This window comes from Rhinolophus ferrumequinum, chromosome 25, assembly GCF_004115265.2.
Source record: "Rhinolophus ferrumequinum isolate MPI-CBG mRhiFer1 chromosome 25, mRhiFer1_v1.p, whole genome shotgun sequence".
In the NCBI taxonomy this organism is placed as follows: domain Eukaryota; kingdom Metazoa; phylum Chordata; class Mammalia; order Chiroptera; family Rhinolophidae; genus Rhinolophus; species Rhinolophus ferrumequinum.
In genome coordinates this window covers 5,839,840-5,861,890 of record NC_046308.1, presented here as the reverse complement: position 1 = coordinate 5,861,890, position 22,051 = coordinate 5,839,840, and the positions used below count along the sequence as shown (strand labels likewise).

At 42.0% G+C, this 22,051-nt stretch overlaps 2 protein-coding genes across 5 annotated transcripts in view; one reads left to right on the top strand and one right to left on the bottom strand.

The window, feature by feature from the left end:
* P2RX7 (purinergic receptor P2X 7) overlaps nucleotides 1-2,759 on the top strand; it is a 39,300-nt gene extending 36,541 nt beyond the window's left edge. For both annotated transcript variants that reach the window (XM_033097398.1, XM_033097396.1), the window contains exon 13: nucleotides 422-2,759. In XM_033097398.1, the coding sequence (XP_032953289.1) occupies nucleotides 422-919 (498 nt within the window). In that variant the 3' untranslated portion in view covers nucleotides 920-2,759. The remainder of the gene's footprint in view (nucleotides 1-421) is intronic.
* Nucleotides 1-22,051, bottom strand: part of IFT81 (intraflagellar transport 81) — a 170,160-nt gene that overhangs the window by 131,953 nt on the left and 16,156 nt on the right. Inside the window, exons 1-2 of one of the 3 annotated variants that reach the window (XM_033097392.1) lie at nucleotides 21,913-22,036; nucleotides 21,022-21,108 (exon numbers count right to left, since the gene is read on the bottom strand). The exons of the other annotated variants lie outside the window; for them this stretch is intronic. The gene's annotated coding sequence lies outside the window, so the exon portion shown is untranslated. Of the gene's footprint in view, nucleotides 1-21,021; nucleotides 21,109-21,912; nucleotides 22,037-22,051 lie in introns of those variants that run through there. 3 annotated transcript variants of the gene reach the window in all.

Below are 22,051 nucleotides of genomic sequence, written 5' to 3'. Positions count from 1 at the left end.
CATGCAGAGGGAGAATCACCAAGTAAACAGATGGTAATGAGTACTATAAAGAACGTAAAATCTCATGATGCAATAAGAGAATGACCAGGGAGGAGAGGGACTACCTAGATTGGGTGGTCAGGGCAAGAAGGTCTCTTTGAAGAGATGATATATGCATTAAGGCCTGGCTATTCTGAATTTCACTTTCTAAATATGAACAGTGGAGATAAGGACACATACTCATATCTCATGAGGTTCTTCGAAGGCTTAAATAAGACAATGCTTGTAAAAGACTTACAGTCCTGATATATGTTTAATAAATGATTGCTACTCGTATTGATGTAATATTAAATGTAATTTTATAAGTTAATAATAAAATGAAAGAACCAAGAACCCTAGGGGGCTGTCCCTGCTGATGGTTATGGAAACTTGACTTTTTCAGAGACCCTTGATGGACTTTACAGATTTGTCCAGGCTGCCGCTGTCTCTCCAAGACCCAACCTCCATTCTGGGACAACCAGAGCAAATCCAGCTGCTTAATGCAGAGGCGACTCCAAGACCCGGCAATAGCCCGGGCTGGTGCCAGTGTGGAAACTGCCTCCCGTCCCAACTGCCTGAGAGGCGCCGAAGCCTGGAGGAGCTGTGCTGTCGGAAAAAGCCGGGCGATTGCATCACTACCTCAGAGCCATTCAGGAAGCTCATCCTGTCCAGACGTGTCCTGCAGTTCCTCCTGCTGTACCAGGAGCCCCTGCTGGTGCTGGACGTGGAGTCCGCCAACAGCCGGCTGCGGCACTGCGCCTACAGGTGCTACACCACCTGGCGCTTCGGCTCCCAGGACCTGGCTGACTTCGGGATCCTGCCCAGCTGCTGCCGCTGGAGGATCCGGAGAGAGTTTCCCAAGAGTGATGGCCAGTACAGTGGCTTCAAGAGTCCTTACTGATGGCACAGGGCTGAGCCATCATTTTGACAACACCTTTGCTTACAGCTTGAGCTTTACCTGCAAAGATTTGTGGCCAGATTTTCAAAGGGAAATGTGCTTTCCCCTGCTATAGCTCTGTATGTGTCAGAGCACAGAGACCTGGGTAAACACATACACACACACCAGAATCCCTCAGCATGGACCAAGAGTCTGTCTCAATTCTGTCCCCAGGGAGTTGTGTGATCCCAGGCCTTGAGCCTCTGTACCTCAGGCACCTCCTTATCCAATCTACCATCTCACAGAGAGACTGGGAGGAAAAACTGAGACAGTATACATGAACTTTCTTGTTAATGCATGAAGAGCTACATGAATACAAAGCAGCTCATTATGAGGTCAGACTAGGATAATGGCCAACTATGAAGAAACCCTTTGGGTCCTTGTTGGAGAATGTGGAGAATCAAAAGTGACCACAAATTCTTTGGCACTTGTCCCTCAGGACCTGAGGGTTATGTCTCCTCCCCTTGTGTCTGGGCAGCTCTGATTGCTTATCCAACAGTGGAAGTGACACTGTGGCAGCTTCAAGGTCTCAGTCTTAAGAGGCTGGTAGCTACTCCCTGTCTCTTGACATTCTTGCTGTGAAGGAAGCCAGCCACCAGGTGAAAGTCGGACTGTCCTGAGACTGCGCTGCTGTGAGGAAGCCCAAGCAGCCACGTGGAGAGGAGAGATGCCCCACCAGTAACCCCAGCTGTCACACCATCCAAGCCCCGTCACTAGATGTGGGACAGAAGAAGCCTTCAGATGATGCCAGAGCCTGCTAACATCTGACTGCAACTTCACGAGACACCTCAAGTGAGAGCTGCCCAGTGAACCCACAGAACAAAATTGTTTCAAGCCACTGAGTTGTGGGTTGTTTGTTACACAGCAACAGATAACTGAGACAAGAGAGCAAGCCTGCCTCGTGGGGCCACACACTCAGCCCAGACCTTCCCTGGTTCTAAGGTTCTTAGGGAACCTGGAGCACCTCTGGAGCCCAGGTTTCTATTGGGCAGTTCTAGGAGGGCTGCAGACCAAATCAGGTACCGCACCAGCCCAGCCCTGGAATCCCATCAAATCTAACTGCCGAGCTCCCTGATACATGCCAATCTCATCACATTTCTATTGACTGGAAGTAACCACTACTGTTCAAACTGGAAAAGCCCGCCTTTATGCCTTTAACATCCTCTACTTTGCAGCCAATTAGAGTGGATACAGTCGGGATGCTACTTAAAAAGCAACCCACACCCAAACCCTTACCATTTCTATACATCAACCGCTAAGAATATGAAAATGTTGCAGGTTTGAGGATCCTCCTCCAGGATTTCCTTTTCATGGTTTTGGAACTAGAATGGATTATTTCTAAACAACTGTTTTAAAGAAGAAATACAGGCCAACACTGTGACTTCAACACTGTGACTGATGAAGGATCTGTTTTTCATACATACTCTAAGATTTACCATTTTGATACTTTTTAAAAACCAGCAGCTTTGAACTGTATTAATGTAAACTAAGATGAACAAAACCCATCTTTTTGTGACCCAGGATTTTATCTGGCTTTCAACTCAGGAATCAAGTTAACTGGGCCAGACTGAACTTTCATTTTTACTACCTTTCCGAGATATTTTTGAAAAGTGGATTATATATGACTTCTTCAGAATTGAAATTCTTACTCCTAGAATTCTAGGTAATGGCTACAGATTTCCATTCTGATGGTCTCTGAGCCTTTAAACCTTTATTTTTTTGGTGCTTAGTACTGGCATGTTTCTATCACCTTGTAGAGGCCCCAGATGGAGTCAGAATTTGCAATGACAAATAATCACTGGATCCACAAATAATCACTGGATCCACCCACGGCTTTCCCTCACCCTCACCACAGATGTTTTAGGTGAGAAAAGGATGTGTTACGCCAATGTGTGTAAAAGGTCTGCCACTTCCTCCAATAACATACATCATATTTGTATTCTTATTTTTAGTCTACTGCACAAAAAGGTGCCATGGCCAAAGGCATGCCGAAGAGAATCACATTTTGTAGGATCTGTTATCTTCTACTTAAATCTATTCTTCTTTTCTGGTCACTGCACAGTATTCGCTGCTTCGTCTGTGTGTCAGAGACCGGCTTTCTTGCAACACTGACTGATTTCAAGCAGAACTGGTAATGGACTTTCACTTCTCTTTTTGGAAGGAACCATTTTTTAAAAACACTTCTTAATTCTAGCTTGGCAATGTAGGTGTCTCTTTTCCCCCGCAATGTAGATGTCTTAACTTGACTGTTTTGATAATAAAAAGAATGTATAATTCATGATTATTGAAGTGTTCCTTTTATTTCCTCTTCTCAGAAGATCCCCAAATCACAGCTCATTCATTGACATTCATTCAACTGAGGCGCTGTGACATAACAAGATATTTGGTCTCTGCCTCCGTTTCCTGACACAGAGCTCCTAATCCCTTGGGACTTCCTGAGTGATACGAGTGTCTTGTGCTCTAATGAGGTGACTCCTGGTGGGCTCCTGGATATCTTCAGGATGGGGACTGGTCACCAGAAAGACCGAGTTATGGTTAGGATCTTGGGACTTTCAGGCCCACCCCCTCATCCCCCAGGGTGAGGAGGGCTGGAAATTGAATTAGTAATTGATTGTGTCTATGTGATAAAGCCCCCATAAAAATGCCTAAACTATGAGGTTCAGAGAGCTTCTGGGGTGAGTGACCACATCCACATGCTGGGAGGTGGTGCACCCCAACTTCACAGGTACAGAAGCTTGCGGTCAGGACCCTTCCGGACCTTGCCTTATGTAACTCTTCACACAGTTGTTCATCAGTACCTTTTATTATATCCTTTAAAATAAACCAGTAAATGTAAGTAAGGGTTTCCCTGAGGTCTAAGAGCTGTTAGAGCAAACAATTGAACCTGGGGAGGCGGTTATGGGAACGCCCAATTTATAGCCAATTGGTCAGAAGTACAGGTTACAACCTGGAACTTTTGACTGGCATCTGAAATGGGGGACCATCTGGTGAGACTGAGCCCTTAACTTCTGGAATCTGTGCTAACTCCAGGTCATTAATGTCATAACTGAATTGTAGGACACCCAGTTGGTGTCTGGAGTGTTGGCGAGTTGGTTGGTGTGGAAAGAACCCCTACACATTTGGTGTCAGAAGTGTTATGAGTAAAGGAAAACAGGAGTTCTCTTTTAGGCACTCACTGGAGGCCAACGATAGAGAAGTTTGCTGCTGTCATAAAGATGTGAGGAGACAGACATTAATCAGCTAATTCAAACAAATGTAAACTTGTGAGAAGTAGCATGAAGATAAATGATTCCGAGAGCCTATGATAGGGATATTTTCCCTCTTTGAGGAGATCAGAGAAGTCCTGAAGAAGGAGTCCTTCAGCCAAAGTCTGAAGGATAACTAGTCGATAACTAGGTGAATAGGGGAGGAAAGAGCTTTCTAGGCAGAGACACCAGCATGTGCAAAGGCTCAGGGGCAGAAAAAACACAGCAGGTTTGCAGAACTTAAAAGAGACCTATGTTGCCTGTTCCATAAATAGTAGGAGGAAGAAAGGCACGAAATAAGACTGGAGAGGCAGGCAAGGGCCAGACCGCATGGAGCCTTGTAGGCCATGGCAAGGAGTTTGGTCTTCAACCTGAGAAAGACCAACGGAGACCACTGAATAGTTTTAAGTAGGAGCCTGGTAAGATTATAGTTGCTTTTTAAAAAGGTCATTCTGATTGCTGTGTGGAGAATGAACTAGGGGTGGTGGAAAACACACATTTTCATTTTTATTTCAGTCTTTCCCTACTCCGTGAAACGTTTGCCCCAAATACGTAGCAAAGTGGACTGATTCTCCTTTCTCTCCTCCTCTTCCTCTTGGGAAGTCACAAAAAGATCAGCCGCAAGAAAAAAAGAGGGAAAGCTTTAATGTGCCTTGGGTTTAGACTATCTCTTGTACCAAGTTGGTGAGAATGAAACCGCTTGCTGAGCTTAGGGTCTGGGGCAGGAATGTGCCAAATCTAGAGATGAGGGCAGTCATCAGAGCCTGCTGATGTGTTCCACCCTGTAGTGTAAGGCCTGTAAGGTCTACTACCAGGACTAATAGCACATGCTGGCTTGACATCTGGTGATCCAGGAGGACCTAAAATGGCTTCACTACGTGTTCTTCTCCCCGTCTGCTCCTTCCTTATCAAATGGACCAGATGTGATTCCTGCTGACACCTGAACAGTGGGTCTGAGTTCCCCACCAGTCCATGGAAATTACCAAAACAATCAATCACATCTTCCTGTGGGAATCACAGGGGACCTCACCTCCTTGATACTACAAAGTAAACTTGTTTCCCTGCCTCTGGTTGTTCGCTCTGCTCCAGAATGCAACCCCATGTGACCCTGCAAGGCATGTGGTGTCCTCTTCCCTGAAGCTATGGGAACTAATAAATTAGTTACTAATATTAGTTACTAATAAAAGCATATGTAACTAATAAATTACTGCCAGCTTTAACTGTCCAGCACCGGCTGTCATGTGCTTGGCCATCCCCATAATCCTAGGTTGGGAATCCCTCACCAAAGGGGTTAACGAGGATGTGATTAACGCACCCCTAATTCCAGGCTAACGAGCTGCCCTCAAAAATTAGAGGCTTGGCTTTTGTAGTCATTGTCTACACAAAGCCCTGCTTCGGGGAACCCACAAAGAACTGAGACACCCCCCCCACCCCCGCCATTTATTCAATTTAGCCACATGAGTTTACTGGGTGTGGTTTTACTTTCTGGGGCTTGTGTATTTCTCAACCCATATTCTAATCCTGTGCAGTCATCCCAGAGTGGTTTCCTGACCCAACTCCTTCTGCTCTTTTTTGAATAGATCCAGACATCACTACCTTCTTTTGCTTTTACTGTGATATTTCAGTTTCCTCTTTGCAGTCCCAGAAGGGTTATGAATCATGTTTCTAAAATAAATGATGATCTATGGCAGGTATTTTTCATTTCAAACATCCTTAGTTCTTCTTAATGAATTATCAAGGTCACATGAGCCTGAGCCTTCGAGAATCAGAGGAGGAGGTGGCCAACTACTGCCTGGCCATTTTAACGAAATAATTGCCGTACTTGGCAGGCTTGGATAAGGGCCTTATGCAAGCCTGTTGAGAACAGAGAGTGACAAGTTATATTTTACTTCCCCAAGCAAACAATAAGCTCCTCAAAGGCAAAGGGCTCGTCTTGGTTTTGTGTCCCTTCCGTGCCTATTCCAGCACAGTGGTGCAGTGGGGAAGAGACGCTGGAAACTGACCATCTAGGTTCAAATGCTGGCTCACCCACTAATGAGCTGTGTGCGGCCTCAGACAGCTTATCCAGTCTTTAGACCCCTCAGTTGTATCTTTGTGTCCAAGGATTGCTTTAAGTCTTAAATGTTGTAAGTTTGTAAATGTTAAGTAAATGTTTGTAAAGCACTTAGCTCATAGCCTGAGTGTTTCAGAGTAAGCACTCAATAAATGTTAGCTATTATTAGTAATACTATTCTTATTATTATTATTATTAAAGTATTAATTATATGTCTAACTATGCTAGCTATTATTATTATTTGGACAGTGCCCAAGCATCCCTCCTAAGCTCGAGGCCCATATACCATGTATTTAACCACCTCAGGATATTCTTTAAATAGTTTAGAGGCAAAGCAAAAGGAGAAATCACTATCCCTGCTCCCTCCACCACACCCACAGGTGCTCGTCCCAAACTATCAAGCTCAGTTGGTAGCACCAGCTGCCATCAGCTCAGTTTCTCAAGCCAGAAATCCAAGAGACAGTCTCCACGTCCCGTCTCCCTTCTTCCCCATTCCATCTAAAATCATTAATTCATTCAGCTAACATTTACTGAGCACCCTGGCACAGTGAAGGTGCTAGGGATAAACAGGTGAACAAGATGGGCTGTGAGGTGTAGTAGGGAAGACAGACATGCAACAAATAAAGAAGTGAGAAGAGAAGAGCTTGGAATAAAAGAACCAAGCAATAATGCTGTGATAGAAACAATGGAGTTATTTCTGATGGGGGTCAGGAATCGCCTCTCCAAGGAAGTGACAGTTAAGCTTGATTTCAGTGACAAGCTGGAAGAAGGGCATTCCAGCACAGAACAGTCAAGTGGGAAAGAAATGCATGTTCCAAGAACTGTCAGATGGCCAGAATGACAGGGACCTTTAGGACATAGTCCCCACATTATAAGTCTATCCAGAGAGGGACACAGGCTTCCTTGTTTTCTTACATCTCCAGGAACTGTGTGGTCCCATCTTAGTGAAACAAAAATGCAAAGGCCAAATCCATACAAGCAAGAGTAATCACAAGGGCTTTCTGAAGCTCGTAAGGTGTGAGCTGGCCCTCGCCACATGAAGAGACCGGAAACGTGGTGGGAGGCGATGAGCTATTCCCAACAGGACCAGTGGCACGAGCCAGGTCCAGAAGGAAACGAGTAAGGTTTGTGCCGAGATTACAAATAGACTTGGCTGGCTCCCCAGATTGGAAAGACAGTGGATGGAGCTCAAATAGAGACTGATTTGGGGAAATCTTAAAAGAAAAAAAAGGTTCAAATGGTTAGCCAAGTTACAAAGTCAAGATGTAACCATTCTTGGGCTGACAGGAGACAGGAGGAAAGCAGTGAGTTAAGACATCCTTCAGACAGACATGAGAATGTGGATGGACGGGGAAACCTGGGGAAGAAAGATTACTTAGAGGTCAGCTGGGGTCATATAAGAGTGACTCAATAAGGACTTGGACTACTAATTGAGTGGTGGTGGTAGAAAGAAAAGGAAGAATCTGAAAAAGAATTTTTAAAATTCATTTAAGTCCAACAATAGAGGATTGGTTAAATAAATGATGGCACACTCACGTGACAAATGCTATGCAGCTATTTAAATGATGCCCTAGAAGGAAAGCAAATGACATGGAAAGATGTTCAAGGCAGAACACAATCTGCATGACATTTCTTCCTTAAGGATAATGTGAGCCTTCAATTAGAGCTCATTTTTTTCCCTACAAAGATTCGTATTTATTAAAAGCTTTTAACCCTGAATGCACATGTAAGGAGACAAAGAACCACCTCATTCCTTATTGGAATATGTCATGGACACTGACAGATGTAATCATTCAGAGATACCAGAAAAAGTCAATGACATTTCCTAACACCCAGAAATCAACCCTGAAAACCATCTTCTGGGTTTTTCTCTACCATGATTTATTTTGGGTAAAGTCAATTAAGAGTTGGCAAATGGCTGGCTTTATCGCTCTTGTTTGGGGCTGAATTTTGCACTTCCCTCCCCCATGCACATGGCGAAGACATAACTCCCATTATCTCAGAAAACTACTGTATTTGGAGATGGAGCCATTGGTAAGGTAACTAACATGAAAGCCCTAATCCAATCTGACTCGTATCCTTGTGGGAAGAGATTAGGACACAGGCACAGAGAGAAAAGCCAGGGAGAAGATGGCTATCTGGAAGACAAGGAGAGAAGCCTTAGAAGAAACAGATTCTGCTGACACCTTGATGTTCACTGCCAGCCTCCAGAACTAGGAGAAAAATTTGTTATTTAAACCACCCTATCGGTGGTGCTTCGTTATGGCAGCCCGACCAAATACAACCTCTCTTCTTTCTTTTTCATTGTGACAAATACATTTTGAATACAAAATCTAATGCCTGGGCGGCTTGGCAATTTCTCCAATACTTTATAAATATAGAGTTTCCATTCATTCCAGCTATTCCCAAACGAATTGAAAGCAGGGACTCAAATAGATACTTGAAAACAAATGTTCATAGCAGCCTCACTGAACAGTCATAAGATGGAAATAACCTAAGTGTCTATCAGCAGATGATTAAACAACATGCGGTCTATTCAAACAATGGAATATTATTTGGCCATAAAAAGGAATGACGCATTTATTGATTGACACATGCTACAACATGAATGAACCATGAAACATGATGCTAAGTGAAATAAGCCAGTCATAAAAGGCCACATATTGTATGATTCCACTTATATGAAATGTCCAGAATAGGCAGATCCATAGAGACAAAAAGTTGTCAGCGGTCACCAGGGGCTGAGGAAAGGGGGGTAATGGGGAGTTAGTGTTTAATGGCTACAGAGCTTCTGTTTGGGATGATAAGAACATTCTGGAGAGGGATGCTGATGATGGTTGCACAACAATGTGCATGTACTTAATGCCACTGAATTATACACTTAAAAATAGTTAGAATCATAAATTTATGTTATATATATTTACCACAATTTTTTAAATTGACAAAACCAAAAACTAGGGGCTTGGGTCAGCTTTCTGTTCGTATTTCCTCGTGTCCTCCAAATGCATATAAATGTGTCTGGTAAGAAAATGCTCCAGAGGAGATCCCCAGCATGGCCAGAAAGCCAGAACAATATTTGCGAGGATTTGCATGGAAGAAGGGATGAGCCAATGGTTGGCGGATGCAAACCTTACCTTTGGCTTTCTTAAGATGGAATGTGAGGCACTGACCTTGCCTGCGGCACTGACTTTGCCATCCACCATCAGGAAAGAAATTTCTACTTTCCTGACAGGAATAAATCTGTCTTCCAACTCAGATAAAGCTCTAAAGGACAGGTCCACAAAGGCACTTGCTGATCAGGTCGAGCCAGGTCACACGCAGGCAGACCCTGTTACTGTGCCACGCCTGGAATCAGCTTTTGCTTGCTCAGGGTACACCCAGGTTTGTTCCCGTGTCCATCCCAGGAGGGTCAGGTAGGAAAACCCGTGTGCAGCCAGGCTGTGCCAATGGGTAATTACTATGAGTGTCTTTGCAAGTGGAGGCTTTTGACTGCGCCACAGAGACCTCATCAAAAGGGCTGGGACAGGTTGTCCTGGATATGAAGGTGGCTCCCAAGAAAACGCAGCTGCTGCCTCACGGAGACACAGATCCAAATGGCGAAGTGAAACAGAGAAGAGTCAGAGTAAAGTGAGCAGAGTATTTTAGGAGAGGAAGGAATACTTGTGGGAAACTCACTTTAAATAAATCCAATCTATAAAAATTTAGATTTATAAAGTAAGTAAATAGGATGTGTGACAGTGGTTTTTGCTTCACAAAAGGGTTCATAACAAGATAAGATTCCTTTCAATAACATTTGGATGAAATTATATAAAGATGGACTCCTTCTTTTTAGGAGCTTATCTATCAGAGACACGGGGCATGTCCAGAGTCTGGCTCCCACTGACCAGCTGTGAGACCCCCCTCTATACCTCCTCTTAGTTTCCTTATTTTCAAAGGAAAAGCACTGGGCTCATTACAATCTCTAAGGTACTTTTAAGCTCAAAATGCGCCCTCCATCGTATAAAATAAGATCACTTTAAACTTGACATTAATCTTATAGGAAGTGTTTAGCACATTACCTCGTTAGTAGTAAATGAATATACTGAAAGTTAAAAATCAAAAGTCCATACCATGGCCTCTCATCAGACTCTACTTAATCTGGCCCCTGACTACCTCTCAGGACCTTAGCTCACCTCACCCTCCTCCTTACCCACTAGGCTCCCTCCATTCATACTGACCTTCTTTCTGATCCCGGAAACACCATGCTCATACCTACCTCAGGGCCTCTGCACTTGCTGTTCCCTCTTCCTGGAATCCTTTCCTCCCAGATTTCCAGAGAGTTGGCTCCTTCCTGACATTCAGATCTCAGCACAAATATACTTCCTTAGAGAGGGCCTCCCTTGAGCTAACAAATATATAGCCAACTCAATACCCAAGCAAGTATGCACATTCTTTTAGGATCCACATAGCACATTTACAAAAACAGACATGCACCAGACCAGGTATTTCCTTCAATACATTCCCAGTGATCAATATGATATAGACCAGGTTCTCCAACTGCATTTCAATGAAATTAGAAATTAATTTTAAAGAGATGAATTTTAAATTATTTGACTATCAAATAAAATATTGCTAAATGACTTGGAAATATTTAGAACTGGAAGATAGAAAACACTACATGTCAAAATTGGTGAGGCACAGTGAAATCACTACTTTAAAGGAAAATTTATAGCTTTCTATACATTTATCAGGAAACAAGAAAGGTTTAAAAAGACATAAGCTAAGCATTCAACTCAAAACATTGGAAAAAGATCAACAGAACCAACTGAAAGAAACAAGAAGGAAATAATAACTATTAGGGCAGAAATCAATGAAATACAGAACAACTGAGACAGTAACAAAAGTGGGTTCTATGAAAGATTAATAAGATAGAAGTCATGCCAGAGGTGTCAAAAAAGTAGTAACTACGGTCACAATAGAGATTTTTTTTTAAATAGTAAGACTATTACAAACAAGCATAGGCTAATAAATTTCCATGGCTTTCCTTCACTGCCCCTATTTATTATTTTATTGCCTGTCTCCTGGCCCTGGAATGTAAGCTCCTGGAGGCAGAGATATTTGTCTGTTTGGTTTACAGATAAACACCAAGCACTATAACTATTTGATGAATGCACAAATGAATGTCCTCAAAAAGCCTGCAAGACAAGGTCAGATAATTCTTCCCAACACAGATGTTTTGGGTTGTCTCCAGCAGATTCACTTAAAAACAACTGCAAAGGAATCCGGGTAAAGGTCTGTGTTATCTGATCATACCAATGGCAGTTTACTGCACCTTGGTTATTTCTGGAGCCACTCAAAGAAACTAAGACTTTTTGGCCACAACTGTGTGCACATCCTGGGTATGAAGAGTAAAAGGGGGGCCGGCCCGGTGGCTCAGGTGTGCACATCCTGGGTATGTGCACATACCAAGGAGCTCCGTGCTCCTAACTCCGAAGGCTGCCAGTTCAATTCCCACATGGGCCAGTGGGCTCTCAACCACAAGGTTGCTGGTTCAACTCCTTGAGTCCCGCAAGGGATAGTGAGCTCTGCCTTTTGCAACTAAGATTGAACATGACACCTTGAGCTGAGCTGCCGCTGAGCTCCTGGATGGCTCTGTTGGTTGGAGCACGTCCTCTCGACCACAAGGTTGCTGGTTCGATTCCCACAAGGGATGGTGGGCTGTGCCCCCTGCAACTAACAACGGCAACTGGACGTGTTGCTGAGCTGCGCCCTCCACAACTAAGACTGAAAGGACAACAACTTGAAGCTGAGCTGCGCCCTCCACAACTAAGACTGAAAGGACAACAAACTTGACTTGGAAAAAAGTCCTGGAAGTACACACTGTTCCCCAATAAAGTCCTATTCCCCTTCCCCAATAAAAAATCTTAAAAAAAAAAAGAGTAAAAGGGGAAAACAGTCTGGCAGCACCTCAAAACCTTAAACATAGAATTATCATAGGACCCAGCAATTCTACTCTAAGGCACACGCCCCCAAAAATTGAAAACAGGGACTCAAACTAATACTTGTACATGCATATTCATAGCCGCATTGTTCACAATAGCCAACAGGTAGAAGCAACCCAAATGTCCATCAATTGACAAGTGGATAAACAACATATGTGGCCTATCCATACACCAGAAAATGATTCAGCCATAAAAAGGAATGAAGTACTAATACACGCTACAACGTGGATGAACTTTGACGACATGCTGAATGAAAGAAGCCAGACACAAAGGTCACGTAACCTGATTCCATTCATATAGACTATTCAGACTAGGTGAATCCATAAAGACCGAGGGCAGTTTGGAGGTTGCCAAGGGATGGGGAGGATGGGAAATGGGGAGTGACTGCATAATGGGTTGGGGTTTCCTTTCGGGGAAATGGAAGTGTTTTGGAACCAGCTGGAATAGTGGTTGCCCAACATTGTGTGTGAGATGCCTACTTCAACATCACTTCTGGCCTCTCTGAACTTGTACGTGATCAGTGACCGTGGGATCCCGTAAGTAACCATTGTCAGAGTACCAATGTCAGTGATAGAAATGAGGCCCGCCGTTGGGATTTGTTGTTAATATGTGGATATTCACCTCTGAATGTAGGTGAGCATTCTAGTTGTAACTGCAGTGGAAAAAAAAAAATCTCTTTAGATACTCTATATGTTGAATTTCTATCAGTAGTTTAAGCATACATTGAGAATTATTATTGCTAAAATAAAATAATCATTGATTCGAAACTATTTTATTTTTATATAAATAAATAAAAGTAAAAAGAGACGACAGCACTGATCGTGATGGAGGCATCTGACTGTTTGGCCTTCCGGAGGCTGGGACCAAAACCAAAGCCAAATGGCAGATTTGGGTCAAACAGAAGACTGAGGCTGACGGGATCTCACCCGTAGTAAAGTGGTCAGCAGCAGAGAGCAGGAGGAGATGAGCATTCTGGATAATTCTCAGGGTAGGAAAGAGGCAACCTTTATCCTCAACTGACCCAAAGAAAGTGACTGCAGTTTGTCACCACACTTCTCTATGGAATTTCTACTGACTAAGAAATGGAAAAACCAGAAAAAGGGAAGCAACCAAAGAAAATGACAGGACGCTACCCTCCGCAAACATTTCCTGTTGGTTGTGCTAACTTACAACTGCACACCACACATCTCATGACATTTCATGTCACACACGCCTAACACTTGAGAGTTATAAAACTACTCTGGTGCACAGTGTCCGCTGATTTTCAGGGGCTACACTTAAGAACAGGAAATTGGGAAAATCCCAAGAGAATGCTTTGGGATTTGCTTACGTGAACTTAGAGGTCATTCTTATCGACACCCCGACAATGGAAATTTAAAATGTTATCATCGGGTTGTCAACCCTCTGTGCTTCTGTTCTCTTAGCTACCAACTGTTATCAAGAGAAATCTCTTAACAACAGATAGAGGGAGGCAAGATAACTAGAAAACGCAAGAAAACCCAGAATGTTTTATCAAACACTAATGAGGCTGAGCTCTGTCTCAAATGTAAAATGGGATTCTGAGTATCACTTACATGAAGGTGGTTTTCAAAATAGAAACTGCTGTGAGGAGCTGAAGAAACATGGATTCCCACTGCACTGGATTTAGATCTGCTAAAAACGGTTTATTTGGCTAATAACCCAATAATTGTTAAGGGAGGTATGGGAGAGATGAACACACAGTCAGTGTATTCCAGAAAACTGTCTTCACTAGATAAAAAAGCAGATGGGTTTTCATAATGGGACAAGTCCCATAAAAGCTACAACTTTATACTATTTGTTGTTTTGTTTTTATTCAAACATCTAAGTAAGCTTGAAGTTGTCTGATAAAAGATGAGAAGTACAGTTACGAGGCTACATTAGACCGCTTCTTGCAACAACCCCTTGTTGTTGTTTTTAACAGATCTATCTCAAGTTTAGTCAGTACAAGCCTCTAGAGTGAGAAGCTTGGGGTGGACAAAGAGTGCGGAAATGTGCTGATGGCCTGTGGGGTCCTGGCTCTGAACCCAGAATCATGTACTGTGTTTCCCCAAAAACAAGACCTAGCCGGACAATCAGCTCTAATGCGTCTTTTGGAGCAAAAATTAATATAGTAAAATAAGACTGGGTCTTTAATATAATATAATATAATATAATATAATATAATATAATACAATACATCAGGTCTTATATTAATTTTTGCTCCAAAAGACGCATTAGAGCTGATTGTCCGGCTAAGTCTTATTTTGGGGGAAACGGTATCATAACCATCTTGAAGCCAGCTAACTTAATCCTTCTGAAGGTGACCAACTCTTCCTGCTTGCAAGGGACTAACCCAGTTTTAGCACTGCAAGTTCCACATTCTGGGAAACGTCTCAGAGCCAGCAACACAGGACAGTTGATCATCTAAGGATTTACCTCCCTGGCTTGAAGCTGTACCATATACAAACAAGACATCCTGAGTGGCATTCAAACTGCTATACGCTTTTCAAGTTAAATCGATAAATTTTGTAGCTTTTGTCTCTTTGGTCTATTACATATCACAGCATCAGTCTTATTCTACCATTGAATATAATTCCCACCTAGTGGGATTAAGAACATTAATTAAATGTATTAAGAACATTAAATGAGGCAAACGTTTCTGCTGTTAAAAATCTTTATTTTCCACTTAATTTTTAAGGGGAAAAAATCTAAATTCACACAAATGGTCTTGAATTTTATTTTTTTTTTAAAGGAGGGCACGGCTCACAGTGGCCCACGTGGGGATCCAACCGGCAACCTTGGTGTTATTAGCACCACACTCTAACCAACTGAGCTAACCAGCTACCCAGATCTTGAAATTTTTTAAGTTCTTATTTTGTCTGGGTAAGAAATTTTCTGTGCTTATAAAAATTACTTTATGGAGAAAAAATCATGTACCTATCAGAGTTAGCTTTGTATTTCTCCCTTAAGCCCTGGTCTCTTGCCAAGTATTTGAGTGTACATAGAAAAACGTAAACCAAAATCTCCCCAAATGAAAACAAATCAAGCTATCCCAAGATTAAAGACTCAAGATAGTAAATGACATTCTTTGTGGCTTAATCTGAATTAAGAATCTTATGTTTCTAATATTTCTATGGAGCTAGTAACTGTATTAGTTTTCTATCACTGCTGTAACAGATTACCACAAATTTAGTGGCTTAAGACAACATAAACACATTCATGTATTATTTTACAGTTCTGGAGGTCAGAAGTCTGAAATGGGCCTTGTCAGCTAAAATCAAAGTGTCGGCAGGGCTGCTTTCCTTCTGGAGGCTCTGGGACAGAACCCATCTCTTGCCTTTTCCGGCATCATTCCTTGGCTCATGGCCCTAGCTAGCTTTCTCAAATCTCTGACCTGTGCTACTGTCATCACATGGCCGTCATAGTGCCAGGTAAGATAGCATATTCTGGGCATTAGAACATGAATATCTTGTGAAGGGTGGTGGTGGTTATTCTACCACAGTAATTGAAACACCATCTTAGAAAGTTACCAGATTTGACACTAATGGGACTTTTTCTTTGGGTCTCATTTTTCCGAGTCTGTTGGGTAATCCTTCCAAATATTCAGGTATCTAATAGCTTCTAAATAAATTTGAAAAATATTTGATTACACTGTACCCTAATGTCAGGAAACATGTTGAAATGTATAGGAGTTCCAATAACTATCATCTCCACAAGCAAGATTTCTCCCATTTCAAGGTGACCCCATGATCTTGATTATCCTTAATCTTGGGGCACACCAAGCAAGGCAACCATAAAAGTGGTCCCACATAATATTATACAATGTTTCAGAGGAGACAAAATGATTTCACAGCATTTTAAGGATACATAATAAAATGATCAAGAGCAAAGATTCTGGAATTAGACAGACAGTACGTGAGATCTTGACTTAACCATTTGCATGATCTCTATAAGCCTCAGTTCTATTTCTCAGTGCCTACCCCACGGTTCATGTGAGATTGAACGAAATGAAGCCGATAAAGCATTTAGCAGTGTGTCAGCTATTATCATAAAGATGTCATCCTTGACACTCAGAACAACGCTGATCCCTATTTTATATATCAAGAAACAGATTCCCGTGCACAACTAGTAAATAATCTTACATATATCCACACACAGCCTGGCACACATAGTATCCACTCCTAAATCCTGTTGTTTTCAATAAAATCAGACACAGTCCCCACAGGTGGACCTCACAACTGCTCCATCACCTCTTGTATTCGTTGCTTTTTTTCCCCTGTCTGTATTCTATTCTCCGTTGCCTATCAAAGGATGTGGTCTTTGAGGTCTTTCTATGTCCTAGAGACCCAATGCAAAATGTGCTGGAATTTCAAGACACAATTACAAAAACAGGTCCAGTTCATCTGCAAGAATATCATACATCCCATTTTCTCCACTTCAATCATCTGTAATTTGCCCTGCCCACTGAATGGGAGAAAACATTTGCAGATCATATATCTGATAAAAAATTTTATCTAGATTACATAAAGAACTCTTACAATTTAAAATAAACAACACAATTTAAAAATGGAAAAAGGAGCTGAACAAACATTTCTCCAGATATGCAAATGGCCAATAAGCACATTAAAAGCTCAACATCATTAACCATTATGAAAATGCAAACCAACGTATTTATATACACATTTACATACATACATATTTAATTGAGTACAGGAAGATTATATTCTATATTAATTTCTTTCAGGGCTACTAACGGGTATTAGAAAATATTGCCTTTTAAAGGGACATTGAGTCTCATAGGTTTGAGATCCACTGTTCTAGCAAATACCACAGAGGATTATCTGTGATCAGCATATGGCTTATTAGATAAGAGTCTGTTTTTTTCCTTCTATGTTCCACAACAGCTTCACCCTCAAGGATTCCATGGGGAAAGTAACAGCAAAATGATAACATAATTTGTAATTCCTCACTTGTGCTACCAACTTGTTCTTCACTTAGGGGATGCGCTATTTCTGGAGGTATATATAATTATACATTTGGACCACATGTACCTGTCACTATGTTATACAATGATGTATTTCACAATGAGTGCCAGATAACTGAATCTTATGTCTTTAAATGTCTGAACATTTAATTTAAACATTTTTTCCATTGAAGCTGATCCTGAATAAAGGGTACTGCTTCATCTGGCCGGCCTTTTGTGGCTCAAGGCCACGGTGACAAACATCATTGCAACATGTTATAACCAAATGACACCCTAAGGCACACAGAGGTTGGCCACTGCTGTCCTCTCAACTAAATGGTCCCAGATTGATGAGCTCTATGGAATTCTTGGCTCTGCTTTTTATAGGGCTTATTCCTTTTTATGGGCCATTATTGCTGCTCTTAATATTGGAAGCCTCTGGCAGTGCCTCCCAGGACTCTTTCTAATTTGCTATATTCCAACAAACATTCATTTTAACACCTACATTGCCGGTGAGGGTACATTTTTCATCTCTTGGAACCTAGCACTGTACCCAAAGTTATTTTCAATTCCCAGTTTCAGAAGCTTACCAGCTTAAGGAAAAAAATGAACATTTATTATAAGGGTATGAAGGTATCTTAAGAGCCAAGGTAAACCAAGAGGACAGAACCAGGAAGCAGAAACTCAGCAAATACCAGAGGCCATTTCCTTAGTCTCTCTCACCTCTGCCTCCCTTGCCGTCTGTTTCATTCTTTTGCTTCTGCAGAGTCCCTTTCTTGGCTTCTCTACAAACATGACTCTGCCACAATCTCTGAGGTTACTCAACTCAGTTCCAGTGATTTGCAGAGAACAAAGTGCTGCCTCTCTCCCAGTACAATAGTCCCAGAGGAGAGAATCAGAATGACCCTGTTTGGGTCAGGTTCCCTCTGTGGTTCAATTAATAAGGTCCCATAGTATAAAAACCGCTGCTGGGACCATCTCCTTGAGGAAGGGCAGTTTTTAGAGGAAGGATGTTGTAGTGAACTGGCTTAACATACAACAAAGGATACCAGATAAGCCAGACTGTTAGAACTTTATGTAACATAAAAATAAGCCCTGTGTGAGGGTCTGCAGTGTTCCCCCATGAAGAAAGAAAATGAGGTTTGGCCCCATTATTTTGTGGCATGTACTTTGTTTTTTTTCTGAGGACTTGGTTGTCTACTCCATTTCTTTTTTGTCATTTGATATGTAATTCACATACCATCAAATCTGCCCTTTTAAAGTGTACAATTCAGTGACTTTTCGTATATTCACAAAGGTTCTACAACTAAACTTCCAAAACATTTTCATTATTCTAAATGGACACCTCATATTCTTTAGCAATCACTCCCCATTCTCAATGCCCTTCTCCCCCTGGAAACCACTAATCTGTTTTCTGTCTCTATGGATTGGCCTACTCTGGACATTTTATATAAACAGAATTATACAATATGTGACCTTTTACGACTGTCTTCTTTCACTCAGCAAAGCATTTTCAAGGTTCACATGCATTGTAGCATGTATCGGTGTTTTATTCCTTTTTATGGCTAAACAATATTCTATTGTATAGATATACCACATTTCATGTGTCTATTCATCAGTTGATGGATATTTAAGTTATTTCCACTTTTTAGCTATTAGGAATAATGTTGCCATGAATATTCATGTACAAGTTTCTGCATGAACATATCTTTTAAATTCTCTTGGGTATATACCTAGGAGTAGAACTGCTAGGTCATATGGTAATACTGTATTTAAAGAATTGCCAAACTGTTTTCCTAAGTGGCTGTACCATTTTACTTTCCCATCAGCAGTGTATGAGGCTTCCAATTCCTCCACAGAGTTGTCATCTTTTTGATTGTCCCTTTTGATTATAGCCATGCTAGTGGGATGAAGTATCTCACTGTGATTTTGACTTGCATTTCCCGTGACTACGAAACATGTTTTAATGTCCTTATTGACCATTTGTGTTTCTTTTTTGTAGAAATATCTATTCAAATCTCTTGCCCATTTTTAATTGGGTTGCCATTTTATTGATGAGTTGTAAGAGTTCTTTAGATATTTAAGATACTAGACCATCAGATATATGATTTGCAAAAATTTTTCCCATTCGGTGGATTCTCTTTTCACCTTCTTGATGGTGTCCTTTGAACCACAAAAGTTTTAAATTTTGATGAAGTCAAATTTATCTGGTTTTTTTTTGTCACCTGTGCTATAGATGTCATATCTAAAAAACCATTGCCTAATCCAAAGATTTACACCTATATTTTCATCTGAGTCTTATAGTTCAGCTCTTACATTTAGGTCTTTGATCCAATTTTGAGTTAATTTTTCTATAAGGTGTGAGGTAGGGGGTCCAATTTGATCTTTTCGTATGTGGATATCCAGTTGCTCCAGCACCATTTGTTGAAAAAACTATTCTTTCCTCACTAAATCGTCTTGGCACCTTAATTTATGTTTTAAACTAAATCTTATTTCTTTTTAAACTAAATTCCCAAGGTTGCTCAATAACACTACACTCAGTCAAACATACTACAATATAAACTGAATGAGGTTAAGATGTATGTATGAGAAAAGCCCCAACTGTAATCATCAGTTACTTTCACTTTATATAAACCACGAGTATTCTGGCCAGTGCATTGCATAAATTCACTATCTTGACTGTGGTGATGGTTTCATGGGTGTATACATGTCAAACTTATCAAATTGTACACTTTACATATGTTCAATTTATTGTACGTCAATTACACCTCAAGCAATTTTTGGTTTTTTTTCTTTGTTTTTTTAAAGAGATAACTAAGGGCAAGAGAATAAATGAAATAACTTCTTTTCCTAATCAATTTTTAGGAGCAGCTTCTCTGGACCTAAAGCTATATTACCGACTAATAATTTACGAAAACTTGTACTTCTACATTTCTCTTAACCAGCTTTGTTTCAAAATGTAAGCAAACCATTTATATTCAATATTTGTAAGGCTCGGACCAACTCATCACTATGGGATAAGAATTAATGAGAGATGGAAATATGTTTTGACTCTTAAGGAAAAGCATTTTTAGGTCTCCTTCCAGTGAGAAGTTAGAGACTGGGTTTTCTTTTTCTACATAAAATGTAAGCCCTCCCAACGGCAGCAAGCTCCACTTTGGTAGAGACTTCATGTCTATTCACCTTCATAGTCCTATCAAGAACACGGCCAACCACACAACAGGCACTCAGTAAATAACTGCCGAATGAATGAATAAAATTCCACTTAACCTGGCACCAGTTTTTCCTGAGACCATTTTGGCCTGAGGTAGGTGGCAGCTCTGTTCCTCTCTCTAACTCAACAATTCCATCTCTTGAGTCAGATGCTGTTTTCTGCAAATTTTCTTATTATTCAACTTTTAATGTTTGGAAAAACAAGGTAATGTGGCTTAAGAATCTCACATCCAAGAAATGAACTAAAATATTGTATCAAATATTATGCATAGGATCCACATACTAGAAGCAATCAGATGAAAGCAGTTAGGGAAATCATAGCATACCCCCTGGAAGAAATAGTCCATAGACTTAAAATGATAATTATGATGAGTCTACAGTAGGCCATTTTTGGAAAACGAGTAGTGTGAATCAGGAAATGAAAAGCACCTCATTGACTATAATTACAAACTAAAATTTTATACACAATTATCTGCTAGAATTTACACTCCATGAAGGCAAGATCTTTTGGCTTGTTCTGATTATTGGACAGTGCCTGGCATATAGAAGGTGCTTATTAATACTTGCGAAGTGAATAAACTAAATATAAAAGCATACCTATGAAAACATACCTGAAGGAAATGAACAAACGTGGGAAAGTATGTTCAGGAAGTGGAAGTGAGTTGTTTCTCCCTTTCCCCTCTAGTTTCCACTTCTCCCTAAAGTTGTGATAAGACTTTTTCAGTTGAAAGGATGGCCACAGAAACACCCTACCTAGCTCTGGCTGCTTCCTTCCCTGTCCTGTAACTAAGGAAGCATTTGATTTGGAGTAGGAAGTGGCCTGGCTTCAAAACCAAGAGGGGCATTTTACAGGCTATGTGGCTCCAGCCAACGGCTCCTAGGGCACCTGGTATTTAGGCTTTTCCCCCCAGAGGTTGAGATGGCAGCGCTGCCCCTGGCTCTCCCAGTCCCCCATAAAAGCCTGAAGTTTGGACCTCCAGAGGGATCTCTCTTTCTCCTAAGCTGCCCCCACGCCCGCCACACTCCCCCGCTTCCATCGTTCGTAAATTCTTGACCCCCTAAGGGGGTCGCGCATTACCCTTGACTCGAACTAGATCCCTGAGGGGGTAACCCATTCCCAAGGGAGAAGTCACTCTCTCTTCGAGGGCTCCATCTCCCCAAAGAGGGTCATTCACTCTCCCCAGCCCTCCTGAGGGGATCGAGTGATCCCCTGTCCCCAGGCCCCTCTCAGGGGGGCGGGTCACTTGTCCTCCCCAGTCCTCTTAAAGGGGTAATTTTGTCCCCGAAAGGAAGGTCATTCCTTCCCGGTAGAACCCATCCCACTTGGGGGCGTCGCTCGTACCCGCCGGCCGTCTTGAGGGAATCATTATTCCCCCACCCGGCCCCTGAGGGGTGTCATTCGTCCCCAACGGGGAAGTTACCCCTTCCCACGGGCCCCAGTCCCACTGAGAGGGTCTATCGTCGCCCCTTTTCCCCGGGCCCGCTAGAGGTATCACTCGTACCCGAGGGGGAGGTCACGCCTTCCGCCTGGGCCCATCCCCCGAGGGCCCGCTCCGCCTCCTTCCGGCCCCCCCTCCCGCGGATGATGGCGCCGCGGGCTGGCAGGCCTGCCTGAGCTGCCTGGGCGGGGCTCCGGGAGAA